General features: G+C 45.4%; 1 protein-coding gene across 1 annotated transcript in view; it reads right to left on the reverse strand.

The window, feature by feature from the left end:
* SNTG2 (syntrophin gamma 2) overlaps positions 1-14,133 on the reverse strand; it is a 529,846-nt gene that overhangs the window by 137,897 nt on the left and 377,816 nt on the right. Inside the window, exon 9 of the mRNA XM_073336143.1 lies at positions 3,727-3,854. Within this exon, the coding sequence (XP_073192244.1) occupies positions 3,727-3,854 (128 nt within the window). The remainder of the gene's footprint in view (positions 1-3,726; positions 3,855-14,133) is intronic.

Below are 14,133 nucleotides of genomic sequence, written 5' to 3' on the forward strand. Positions count from 1 at the left end.
TATCCTCATTATCATTATTAAAGAGAGGCAAACTGAGGCACAGAGAGGTGAAGTGATTGTCCAAGGTCACTCATGAAGCCAGTGCCACAACCAGGAATAGAATCTTCTGAGTCCTAGTCCAGTGCACTATCCACTATGCAACACTGCATCTCTCGTGGTACCAGTGCAAAACATGTCTGATACAAACAGAAGTCAAGAAAGGTCAGCACAGAGTTATAATCAATAATGTCAACACACTGACATGATATTCTTTGTAAGACATTATAAAAGAAACAGCAAAGACAAACTTGAGTAAAGTTGCACATAGTTTAAAACCCTATGACAGACAATCTCAGTTTTGTTCAGATACCTGTCTGAAATGCTTGAAGAAAAGATTATTTACAGAAAAAAAGAGAAAAAGCTGAAAATACACCTTACTCACAACAATCATGGTTAAAAAAACAAAACAAATAAGATCAGCAAGGTCATTTCAAGTTGCTATAACAGTCAGACAGCAAGAATAACTGGATTGACTTCTGCCCTGTTTATGACAGTTTGTATAACAAAGCAAATTCATGAGCAAGAAACAGAATATCTGAAAGATTTTTCAGAAACGTAAGATGTGACTTCTTACATTGCCTCTTACTAGTTTCTTACTTGTTCAGTGCAGATAACGTGTTTGGTGCCGTACAAAGCAATTTTTCTCTCGTCCCTGAGAGAAGATGTAAAGAATCTTAAAAAAAACTTTTCAAAACAGCATCAGACCAGCAGGCATAATTAAATTAAGGCTAATCTTTTAAACAGCCTACTAAGCACTGAAGATCTTATAACTTCCTATAGGTAAATATTTTGAAAACGCCGGCCAATTATTTGTTCTTCCCTGGCTTATAAAAATATTTCTTCATAGTATTATATTTGGCTTTTGGTGTGCACCAATTGGCAGGTATTTTCAAAATATTTTTCTATTGGAGGTTAATCTTGGACTGCCTTTCTACAATGTAAAATTACAATGGTGTTAAAAGAACATAATTTTGATTGCAAAGTCAAGCTCTTGAAAGTTAAATAATTCCCAGGCAACCTGAATTCTGTCTCCTTTTGCTTTAAGATAGCTTTAAGTAAATGATCACGTACAATCAGGACCTATGCCTCATTCAATGCACGGGATGATGATGCTCAAGGAAGGAGGCAACAATTCAAAAATTCTTTTCATTCTCGTCATTCAATGTGTGGCCCAATCTGATCCCTTACGTATTGCATGCCATCCAAATCCTGAATACAAAATTATTCATTTCCTTGTCGTCTTTTTTTTTTTTTGGAAACCCACAGTGACTGCATGTGTAACCAACGTTAATGAATGTATTTTCACAATTTGCCTGGGAGATAAATTATTATCCCACCCTACAGATGTTTTAAGTGATTTGCTCAAGGTCATGCAATGAAACAGAGGCAAAGTCAAGGTTAGAACTCAGTCTCCTGACTCCCATCCATGTGCTCATTCCTCCAGACTACACTTCCTGACTGAGAATCATAGACTATCAGGGTTGGAAGGGACCTCAGGAGGTCATCTAGTTGAACCCCCTGCTCAAAGCAGGACCAAGCCCCCAATTTTGCCCCAGATCTCTAAATGGCCCCTTCAAGGATTGAACTCACAACCCTGGGTTTAGCAGGCCAGTGCTCAAACCCCTGAGCTATCCCTTTCCCCTTTTGGGTTCCCTTCATGACACTCCTGGACCCAGCACATGGCCCCAACAGCCCATAGACTCATAGAATATCAGGGTTGGAAGGGACCTCAGGAGGTCATCTAGTCCAACCCCCTGCTCAAAGCAGGACCAATCCCCAATTTTTGGCCCAGATCCTTAAATGGCCCCTCAAGGATTGAACTCACAACCCTGGTATGTGAATGGTACTGAGCATTCACATTTCCCAGTGACTTCACCTGCAGTTAGGGTGTCAGGCCCCAGATGCCTCAAGTCAGGCGCACAGGAAATGAGGAAACCACATTTGGTGACCAGGTGTCACAATTTTAGCTAACATGACTTGCTTAACGTCACACAGGAAGGTAGTCTGTGGCAGAAGTAGAGACAGAAGTTAATTCTCCTGCATATGGCTCATTGGGGATTGAGTTCTAGATCTCTCTTAGTACAAATTTCTTTACTGCTTTTCTCTCTTCAGAGACAGATTTAAAATGTGTCTCCTCCTCAAGCCAAACCGTGGCCACTGGGAGCTGCGGGGGGCCATGCCTGCAGGGTCAAAGTAAACACAATGTCTCGCGACCTGCCTTTGGATTACCTTGATGGGCCACATGCCGAAGGTTGCCAACCCCTGTGCGAGTTTTTTTTTAATGTTGTATAAATCTAAAGTCTTCTTTACAACAGTTTTTTTTCCCTTTAGGAAACTGTTAAAACTTTGATAGCATTTAAAAAGTGGGTGAGAAACAGCGTTCTTATCTATTGTTTAACATAAACTGTTTTTTCCTTTTAAGTTAGGATGTGTGTGTCTGTGTGTTTTGTATAAAGTTAAAGATTTCATTATAAAAGTTTTCCTCTGGGCAACACTTTAAAAAACATTGTTTTTAAAAAAGGTGGGTGTGTTATGTGGTTTTTGTTGTTGTTGTTTAAATGAGCCAAACAATTGTTCTTATTAAGCTCTGAGATTAGGACAAGAAACAATGGGCTTAAATTGCAGCAAGGGAAGTTTAGGTTGGTCATTAGGAAAAACTTCCTAGCTATTAGGTTAAACATTGAAATAAAATGCCTAGGGAGGTTGTGAAATCTCTGTATTTGGAGATGTTTAAAAGCAAGTTAGACAAACACCTGTCAGGGATGGTCTAGATAATACTTAGTCCTGCATGGAGTTCAGGGGACTGAACTAGAAGATGCCTGCAGGTCCCTTCCACTCCAATGATTCTCCTATTAAAAGTGCACGTGACTGGATACGGACTCGGAGGATGGGACAAATGCAAAAAGGGTGTGCGCAAACCTGTCAAAAACACATGGTGATCAACCCTATCAAACATATTACTACTAGACCTTATTTTTTCTTCCCTTTTCTTTAATAAACTTTATTTTTCCTCTCTTTCTTTAATAAACCTTTTTGCTCTCTTTCTTTAAGAGCCCTTATTTTTCCTCAGTTTTCTTTAATAATCTTTATTTTCTTCTTTCTTTAATAACCCCCTTATTTTTCTCTCTCTTTCCTCTCTGTCTGTAATAACCTCCCTTATTTCTCTCTCTCTCTCTTTAATAACCTACCTTATTTTTTATCTCTTCTCAGAACCTGCCTTATTTTTCTGAATTATCTAAAAATCTATTCTTCACACATAAAATCACATGCACACAATGATCCCTAACATTCCCCATGGAAAAAAAAAGTAACAAAACCCGTATTTTCCCCCAGATGGCTGACCACACCAGAAGGGTATGTGACCAGACTGAGAACCGGCAGACAGGATATAAGGCAAAAAAGGGGTATGGAAACCTCTTAAAAAGACCTGGTGATGAATCCTATCTTACTTACTTACCCTATCTTACCTACTTATTTTATTGCCCTTTTTTACTTTTTCTTTGTCTTCAACAGTCCTCCTATGCATGTTATAAATTACAAGAGAAAATAGGCAGCATGGTTTTGTATAATAATATGAACTAAAAATTTTAATCTCTCAAGTAAAAGCATTTTTCCGCTGCCAACACCTTCACAATAAAAATGAGGTGCAGTTAGTTAACCCACTTCTTTCCCTTTCAAATTACAAACCTTAATTTATCTGTTCCAGCTTTGTATCTTGAGATTCGAGCTATCGACAGAGGAACTGATAGGGTGTCTAGCCAGCGCTTTTCATATTTTGGTTCATTAGCTATGGGTGAGGAGGGCGATGATGGAGCCTGTAGAGAATAAATGAGAATCAGTAAGCACAGTCTATCAGTTCATACAGTGCAGAAAGCACTGAAATGCATCTAGAGCTGTGCGCTCTTCAAAAGCTAGTAACACATAGTAATATAAATTGTTAAGAAACAGAGTTTAGGAGAGAAATTAAAATAAGCATTTATGTGAAAACAAAACAGAGATCTTGGTGCTATGCCTGTGTTTTGATTTTATTGTTTGTGTGATGTTAAATCCATTTATGTTTTAATTAAAATTTGAAGGCCACTTCTAATTGATGGTACAAATAGGCTCATTTTAATGTCAGTGTTTTACTCGTAAATCTCCTATTTTTCTCCATCCAAATTCCTTCTGATTACAACGTAAGATCACTCCAGGGTAGAACTTCATTTGGAATGTGTTTGTGCTTTCCCTTAAATATCTATACACAATTGTCAAGAAAAAACAGTGCATAAAATATATTGAAGTAAGGACTACTGTAATCATGCAACAAATTTTGCATATACTGATACATTGTGACATTTACCCATGCCTTCATTTAGCCACAGATTTGAAAATCCTGAATCACATGTTATACCTAAGGCAGGAAATATCCATATATGGACTAGTAAACTTTGAGAGTTTCAATTTTAGAGTTTTGTTCAAAACCATTACATTGGGCATTTTCTCTCCCTGAAGAACTGGATACATGGATCCTGGGATACCTGCAGAAGGCAGGATCCTCAACATTATAACAGCAACATGTGATGTGCATCAAAGATGTTCCAGATTTTTGAGGATCTGGGTAAAGTGGAAATTATTGTTGATCTACTGATTTGGGATGAGCACCCCAGCATGCCAAAGAAAACCTTAAATTAAACAGGAGCAAATGTGAGCTAAAAACTGAATTAGATTAATAATTTAGGACACACATTCAATGACAAAGGAGCTCAAATCAAACCTAAGAAAGGAGGTTTTACAGAGGCTCATGAGCATGTTAATATATCTAATCCCTAATTTATCACAGTGAAACCCTTCATTTGAAATACTGCATGAAGATATTACAGAATGGAACAGCAATGATTAAAAAAGAATTCTTTGGGGAATTAAAAAAGTTGTCACAGAAGCACAGGTACTGAAACACTTCGAGATTAACAAAAGGCCCAACATTTCAGTCGATACAAGATAACATGAATTGTGAACTGTTCTTCGATAAAATGATGGCCCTGAGGTATGTACTTCTGTAGCACTCACTAAAACACAATAAAACTGAGCTCAGATTGAGAAAGAAAAGGTGGTAATTGTTGCTGGTTGTGAGTGATTTCATGAATATGCTTATGGACAGCAATCAGTTGAAGCAGAAACAAACTAGAAACTTTTGGAAACCATTGTTTGAAGCATCACTTAGATTTCAGAAAATGATCAAGAAAACTGAAAAAAAAACCCATCCTTAATAAATGTGAAATACAGAACCAGCAAGGGGCTTCTTACAAAGCAAGTAAAAACAGTGAAAGATACCTAAGCCCTGGTCTACACTAGGATTTTAGGTCGAATTTAGCAACGTTAAATCGATGTAAACCTGCACCCGTCCACACAATGAAGCCCTTTATTTCGACTTAAAGGGCTCTTAAAATCGATTTCCATACTCCACCCGTGACAAGTGGATTAGCGCTTAAATCGACCTTGCCGGGTCAAATTTGGAGTACTGTGGACACAATTCGATGGTATTGGCCTCCGGGAGCTATCCCAGAGTGCTCCATTGTGACCGCTCTGGACAGCACTCTCAACTCAGATGCACTGGCCAGGTAGACAGGAAAAGAACTGCGAACTTTTGAATCTCATTTCCTGTTTGGCCAGCGTGGCAAGCTGCAGTTGACCATGCAGAGCTCATCAGCAGAGGTAACCATGACGGAGTCCCAGAATCGCAAAAGAACTCCAGCATGGACCGAACGGGAGGTACGGGATCTGATCGCTGTATGGGGAGAGGAATCCGTGCTATCAGAACTCCGTTCCAGTTTTCGAAATGCCAAAACCTTTGTGAAAATCTCCCAGGGCATGAAGGACAGAGGCCATAACAGGGATCCGAAGCAGTGCCGCTTGAAACTTAAGGAGCTGAGGCAAGCCTACCAGAAAACCAGAGGGGCGAACGGCCGCTCCGGGTCAGAGCCCCAAACATGCCGCTTCTATGATGAGCTGCATGCCATTTTAGGGGGTTCAGCCACCACTACCGCAGCCGTGTTGTTTGACTCCTTCAATGGAGATGGAGGCAACACGGAAGCAGGTTTTGGGGACAAAGAAGATGATGATGATGAGGAGGAGGTTGTAGATAGCTCACAGCAAGCAAGCGGAGAAACCGGTTTTCCGGACAGCCAGGAACTGTTTCTCACCCTGGACCTGGAGCCAGTACCCCCCGAACCCACCCAAGGCTGCCTCCTGGACCCGGCAGGCAGAGAAGGGACCTCCGGTGAGTGTACCTTTTAAAATACTATACATGGTTTGAAAGCAAGCATGTGAAAGGATTAATTTGCCCTGGCATTCGCAGCTCTCCTGGATGTACTCCCAAAGCCTTTGCAAAAGGTTTCTGGGGAGGGCAGCCTTATTGCGTCCTTCATGGTAGGACACTTTACCACTCCAGGCCAGTAACACGTACTCGGGAATCATTGTACAACAAAGCATTGCAGTGTATGTTTGCTGGCGTTCAAGCAACATCCGTTCTTTATCTCTCTGTGTTATCCTCAGGAGAGTGAGATATAATTCATGGTCACCTGGTTGAAATAGAGTGCTTTTCTTCAGGGGACATTCAGAGGAGCCCGTTCCTACTGAGCTGTTTGCCTGCGGCTGAACAGAAATGTTCCCCGCTGTTAGCCATGGGGAGGGGGGAGGGTTGAGGGGGTAGCCAAGCGGTGGGGAGAGGCAAAATGCGACCTTGTAACGAAAAGCACATGTGCTTTGTATGTAATGTTAACAGCAAGGTTTACCCTGAAAGACTGTAGCCACTGTTTTATAAAATGTGTCTTTTTTTTTCTCCACCAGCTGCATGTGTTTCAATGATCACAGGATCTTCTCCTTCCCAGAGGCTAGTGAAGCTTAGAAAGAAAAAAAAATGCACTCGTGATTAAATGTTCTCTGAGCTCATGCTGTCCTCCCACACTGACAGAGCACAGACGAATGCATGGAGGCAAATAATGTCAGAGTGCAGGAAAGCACAAAATGACCGGGAGGAGAGGTGGCGGGCTGAAGAGAGTAAGTGGCGGGTTGAAGACAGGGCTGAAGCTCAAATGTGGCGGCAGCGTGATGAGAGGAGGCAGGATTCAATGCTGAGGCTGCTGGAGGACCAAACCAGTATTCTCCAGTGTATGGCTGAGCTGCAGCAAAGGCAGCTGGAGCACAAACTGCTACTACAGCCCCTGTGTAACCAACCGCCCTCCTCCCCAAGTTCCATAGCCTCCACATCCAGACTCCCAAGAACTCCCAAGTCCCAAGAACTCGGTGGGGGGCCACCGGCCAACCAGCCACTCCACCACAGAGGATTGCCCCAAAAAAAGAAGGCTGGCATTCAATAAATTTTAAAGTTGTAAACTTTTAAAGTGCTGTGTGGCATTTTCCTTCCCTCCTCCACCACCCCTCCTGGGCTACCTTGGTAGTCGTCCCCCTATTTGTGTGATGAATGAATAAAGAATACATGAATGTGAAGCAACAATGACTTTATTGCCTCTGCAAGCAATGATTAAAGGGAGGAGGGGAAGGTGGTTAGCTTGCAGGGAAGTAGAGTGAACCAAGGGGCGGGGCGGTTTCATCAAGGAGAAACAAACAGAACTTTCACACTGTAGCCTGGCCAGTCATGAAACTGGTTTTCAAAGCTTCTCTGATGCGTACCGCGCCCTCCTGTGCTCTTCTAACTGCCCTATTGTGTGGCCGCACGTAACCAGCAGCCAGGCGATTTGCCTCAACCTTCCACCCCGCCATAAACGTCTCCCCCTTACTCTCACAGATATTGTGGAGCGCACAGCAAGCAGTAATAACAGTGGGAATATTGGTTTCGCTGAGGTCTAAGCGAGTCAGTAAACTGCACCAGCACACCTTTAAACGTCCAAATGCACATTCTACCACCATTCTGCACTTGCTCAGCCTGTAGTTGAACAGCTCCTGACTACTGTCCAGGCTGCCTGTGTACGGCTTCATGAGCCATGGCATTAAGGGGTAGGTTGGGTCCCCAAGGATACATATAGGCATTTCAACGTCACCAACAGTTATTTTCTGGTCTGGGAATAAAGTCCCTTCCTGCAGCTTTTGAAACAGACCAGAGTTCCTGAAGATGCGAGCGTCATGTACCTTTCCCGACCATCCCACGTTGATGTTGGTGAAATGTCCCTTGTGATCCACCACAGCTTGCAGCACTGTTGAAAAGTACCCCTTGCGGTTTATGTACTCGCCGGCTTGGTGCTCCGGTGCCAAGATAGGGATATGGGTTCCGTCTATAGCCCCACCACAGTTAGGGAATCCCATTGCAGCAAAGCCATCCACTATGACCTGCACATTTCCCAGGGTCACTACCCTTGATATCAGCAGATCTTTGATTGCGTGGGCTACTTGCATCACAGCAGCCCCAACAGTAGATTTGCCCACTCCAAATTGATTCCCAACTGACCGGTAGCTGTCTGGCGTTGCAAGCTTCCACAGGGCTATCGCCACTCGCTTCTCAACTGTGAGGGCTGCTCTCATCTTGGTATTATTGCGCTTCAGGGCAGGGGAAGGTAAGTCACAAGTTCCATGAAAGTGCCCTTACGCATGCGAAAGTTTCGCAGCCACTGGGAATCGTCCCAGACCTGCAACACTATGCGGTCCCACTAGTCTGTGCTTGTTTCCCGAGCCCAGAATCGGCGTTCCACAGCATGAACCTGCCCCATTAGTACCATGATGTATGCATGTGTAAGCAGCGTCAGGATGAGCTCCACCCTGACATCTGGTGGTGAGGTGTGGCAAATTATGGAAAAGAACTTCAGGGGCCGATCTCATTTGCATAGGCACACCCACTCCGCCTAGAATGAGACCATAGCTGCCCAAATGGTCACTTTGGCTGCTGTGGGATCCCCAGTGTCTCTGTTATTGGGGCAGGAAGAATAAATTGTTATTACCCTGATTATGGGAACTGTGCTTGGAACTGTATGTGGCCTTTTGTTATGATGAAGGGATTCACCATCAACTAAGTAGCCCTCGCTAGGCAAGGGTCATGGGTTCCAAAACTCGGTGAATGGAGAGAGGCTGGGGACAAGTATTAATACTTGCTGGTATGGGCCCCTTGGTGAGGGCCTTACATGCTAATTGCACTTCCTCCTCTCTCCACCGTGGAATATCAGAGCTAATTTTGATTTCATTAGAAGTCTAGTTATAGGCTGCTGAGCTCACTTTGGGCTAACAGTGAACCAGCACTGGGCCTCCCCTACTACAAGCTGAATTCACCTAAGAGCTGAAATCACTGAGTGTTGTGTTAAGTAGTGGGGGAGCCTTAAGATATATTGTGGAGTAATTTGCAGGACAGCTGGAGTGCCTTGTGGACAGGCTGGTGAAGCAGTTCGACGTGGAGCAGTTCGTAGGTGGCAGGAGCTGCTTGTGGGCTGCAGAGTGGAGCGGAGCTGAGCGAAGGAGTTCGTGGGGCGGCTGGTGGAGCGGAGCGCAGCTGAGCGTAGGAGTTTGTGGGGCGGCTGGCGGAGCGGAGCTATGGAGCTATGGGGCGGTCAGCTTCAGATCATGTAAGGTGCCTCTTACCCCCGTCCCATCTCCACCCAGGTTGGGAGGTAAAGCTCCGCAGATAAACTTTCGAACTCTGGGGCTGCCCTGACCAGGGACAGAGACTTTTGGGTCATTGGACTTTTGGGACTTTGGGTGATTTGGGGTTGCTGGACTCAAGAACCAAAGGGAAAAGGGCATGCCCCAATTTGCTTGGGGTGGGGTTTTTTTGCTCATGGGTTGTGTTATGAATCCGGTTGGTGGTGTTTCCCCAACATAATGCCACATTGTTTCTCTCTGTTATTAAAAGGCTTTTGCTACACTCAGACTATGTGCTTGCGAGAGGGGAAGTATTGCCTCTTGGAGGCGCCCAGAGGGGGTGGTATATATTTGTCCCAGGTCACTGGGTGGGGGCTCGAGCCGGTTTGCATTGTGCTATTGGAATGGATCCCCTAGATATTGAACCCGACCCTTGTTGCTGCCAACTCTGACGGGCAGAAGGGTTACATTTTTGGGGGCTCGTCCGGGATTGCCTGGGTCAGTACCCCTCGCAAGCACCTGTTGAGTGATCCACTACATTGGGAAACAATTTATATTTTTTTTGTTTGTGCTTATATTTTGAGGAAATTACTGTTTGTATAATGACTAATATGTCAGGTTTGTTGGGCCTTGGCTCAGCAGCTTCTGGCTCAGCAGCTTCTAGCTCAGAGGCTGCAGCCTCGGCTGATGATTGGACAAAAGCTCTGGGGCAAACATTGGAAAAGGTTGTGCTGCCCCATGCTGAGTCAGACTCTTGTCGTAAGTTAAGATTATTTGCTGGGGAGGAGGAGTTTGAACCCTGGTTAGAGCATACCACTGAAATGCTGCAAGAGTGGGCCGTACCAGATGCAGAAAAGCGAAGATGCGTTATAGAGAGCCTTGGCGGCCCAGCATTAGATGTGATTCACACCCTGAAGCTCATTGACCCTGGGGTCAGTGTGAAGGACTGCCTAGAGGCCCTTGAACACAACTTTGGGAGCGTAGAGGGCCCTGAAGACAGCTACTGTAAGTTCCTTAATTCCCGACAACAAAAGGGCGAGAAGGCTTCAGCCTACATACAGAGACTGGAGAGACTGCTTCAGAGAGATGTCATGAGGGGAGCAGTGACTGCTGAGCAGATGGATCAGACCAGACTGGCTCAAATTGTAAGAGGAACTCAGTATCAGAACCCGATTCTACTTCATCTCCAGCTAAGAGAACGACGGGAACATCCCCCAAGTTACTCCCAGCTGATAAAAGAGGTCAGAGAGGAGGAAGAAAGGCAGGCTGCCAGTGAGTTTTGGGAAGCCCAAACATCGGAGCCAGCCAGCACAACCCCACTGCAAACGGCCAGTGTACTGATGGTGAGCACCAGAGAGGAACTTGCCCAACAAATGCAGGTCCTGACGGAATGGATATCTGAGCTGCAAAGTACCGTTGACCGAGTTAAGACTTCCAGGAATAAGAAGCCTCAAACTGTGGCAATTGAGAAGCCCGCACTTAGAGCCACCATCCCCCCCAGGCGAAGGGGGAAAGGTCAATTCTTCTGCCACCGATGTGGTCAGGATGGACACAGTGATGCCAAGTGCCGTAATGAAGAAAACCCCTACTTAGTGTATGGAAAGCTAAGGATCAGTTGGGAGAGATCCGGTAGCTGCCAGAGGGTCTGGGGACGGGGACCCCCCAGGTCTGCAGGATTTGAAGATTCCCCCAGAAAAGACTGTCCAGCTGGGATCCCTGCAGGACTGATAGGGCCTCAAGCAGACGTCACGGTGAGGATCGAAGGGGTGGAGTGTAAAGCAGTGCTTGACACTGGATCTCAAGTGACTATTATATTTCAGTCATTCTACCAACAGATGCTTAGGCACCTGCCTATACAGCCACTGACTGGCCTTGGCCTGTGTGGCCTCAGCATGGATGAATACCCCTATCAAGGGTATGTCATAGTGCACCTGGAATTCCCAGAGGAGGTTGCTGGGGTAAGAGAAGAGGTAGACACAGCTGCCTTAATATGCCCTGACCCTAAAGGGACTTCTGATGTGTCTGTGCTGATAGGGACCAACTCCAGTCTCTTCAAGGTACTCACGGATTACTGCAGAAGGCGGGCTGGGGACCAATACCTGAATACCCTGATGATCCATACGCTTTGTGCTGAAGCCTATCGGAAAATTGAGAGCGCTAAAAGGGACACATCTGAGCTACCGCTTAGGGCACTGAAGTACGCGGGCATGACCCCCTTAGTAGTGCCTGCAAGGATGGAGCAAGAAGTGCTTGTCATGAGCACCTGTCTGAAAGGCAGTAAACGGATGTTAGCAATGATAGAGCAGCCGATGGGAGGAGAGCTCCCTGAAGGAGTGCTGGTCCCCAGTGGAGTCATAACCCTACCTGCTGAAGCCCAGGAAAGTGTGACTATACTGATTGCTAATGAAACGAGTCGTGATGTTGTTGTGAAGCAAGGACAAAAGATAGCAGACCTCTTTGAGCCTGAGTCGATTGTAAAACCCCAGTGTGAAACTCAAGTTCCGACAATAGACCCAGCAAAGTTTGACTTTGGAGATTCACCAGTGTCCAAGGACTGGAAAGATCACCTGAGGAAGAAACTTTGTGAAAGATCCAAGGTGTTCTCACTGTATGAGTGGGATGTGGGATGTGCAAAAGGAGTAGAGCACAATATCAGACTACATGACTCTCGACCTTTCAGGGAGAGATCTAGGAAGATTGCTCTCTCTGAGATGGAAGATGTGCAACATCATCTTCAGGAGCTGGCTGCGAATGGCATCATTACAGAGTCCCGCAGCCCATACACCTCACCCATTGTGGTAGTCCATAAAAAGAATGGGAAAATCCGGATGTGTATTGACTACCGCACCCTAAACAGCCGTACTGTGGTCGACCAGTACACTATGCCTCGAGTGTAAGATGCCTTAGACTGTTTGCTGGGAAGCCAGTGGTTCTCTGTGTTGGATCTTCGAAGTGGATACTACCAGATCCCTCTGGGAGAAGAAGATAAGGAGAAGACAGCCTTCATCTTCCCATTAGGGTTTTATCAGTTTGAACGCATGCCCCAAGGGATTTCTGGAGCACCTGCCACCTTTCAACGTCTCATGGAGAAAGTTGTGGGAGACATGAATTTACTGCAAGTGTTAGTTTATTTGGATGACCTGATTGTGTTTGGAAGAACCTTAGAGGAGCATGAAGAAAGACTTCTTAAAGTGCTTGATAGGTTGGAGGATTATGGTCTGAAGCTTTCAATTGACAAATGCCAGTTCTGCAGAACCTCAGTGAAGTATGTGGGTCACATTGTGTCCCAAGAGGGTGTGAGTACTGATCCTGATAAAATAGAAGCACTCACTACATGGCCACGTCCAAGTAACTACAGAGAACTCAAGACCTTTCTTGGATTTAGTGGCTACTACCGCAGATTTGTGAAAAACTATGCTACGATTGTAAAGCCTCTGAATGATCTTACCAGGCGACATCAGTCCAGCAAGAACAAATCTAAGTCCAAGAATAAGGGGAGGTCCCCAAAGCCTCCTGTGCAGAGACACTGTGGCCCCTTTGCACCATTTGGGCCACGGTGGGATGAGAGATGTGAAAGGGCTTTTCGAGAAATCATTACTTGCCTAACTCATGCTCCAGTCCTAGTTTTTGCTGACCCAAGCAAACCATTTATCCTGCATACTGATGCCAGTTTGGAGGGTCTGGGAGCAGTCCTGTATCAGGAAGTGGAAGGCAAATGTAAACCTGTAGCCTTTGCCAGCCGAGGACTGTCTGATAGTGAAACTCGCTATCCCACCCACAAGCTGGAATTTTTGGCCTTGAAATGGGCCATCAGTGAGAAATTTCGAGACTACTTGTACGGTGCTCAGTTCCAGGTGTGGACAGACAACAATCCACTGACTTATGTGTTAACAAGTGCTAAGCTGGATGCTACAGGGCAGAGATGGGTGGCCGCCTTGGCTAGCTATGAGTTCAGCATTCAGTACCGATCAGGGAGAAGCAATGTAGATGCAGATGCATTGTCCAGGCGTCCGCAGGCTCCAGAAGTTGCTGTGATACCCACAGATGGAGTGAGAGCTATTTGCAGTGTGAGTCGCCGAGAGCCAGAGGCCCGTGAGAGCCTTCAGGGATGTGTTGCAGAAGCTTTGGGCCTGCCCCCTGAATGCATGCCTTCTGCTTCAGTGAACTATATTGCATTAGACCAATCTCCTTTGCCCATACTCAATGCGGCTGACTAGCAACAAGCCCAGTGGCAAGATATTGACATTCGTGATACACTACTTGCCAAAAGCGAGGGGCGAAGTCCAGCTGCAGTTGTCCCACCTAACCCGGAGGGTAAACTACTATTGAGAGAATGGACCAAACTAAAACTGATTCAGGGAGTGCTACACCGAATGACTACTGACCTTTACAAAAAAACCGAGCACAACTAGTACTGCCAAAAAAGTACAGAGCCCTGGCCATGAGGGCCCTGCATGATGACTTTGGGCATTTAGGGATGGAGAGGACCCTGGAACTTATTCGTAGTAGGTTCTATTGGCCCCGAATGGCTGAAGA

This window comes from Lepidochelys kempii, chromosome 3, assembly GCF_965140265.1.
Source record: "Lepidochelys kempii isolate rLepKem1 chromosome 3, rLepKem1.hap2, whole genome shotgun sequence".
Lineage (NCBI taxonomy): Eukaryota > Metazoa > Chordata > Testudines > Cheloniidae > Lepidochelys > Lepidochelys kempii.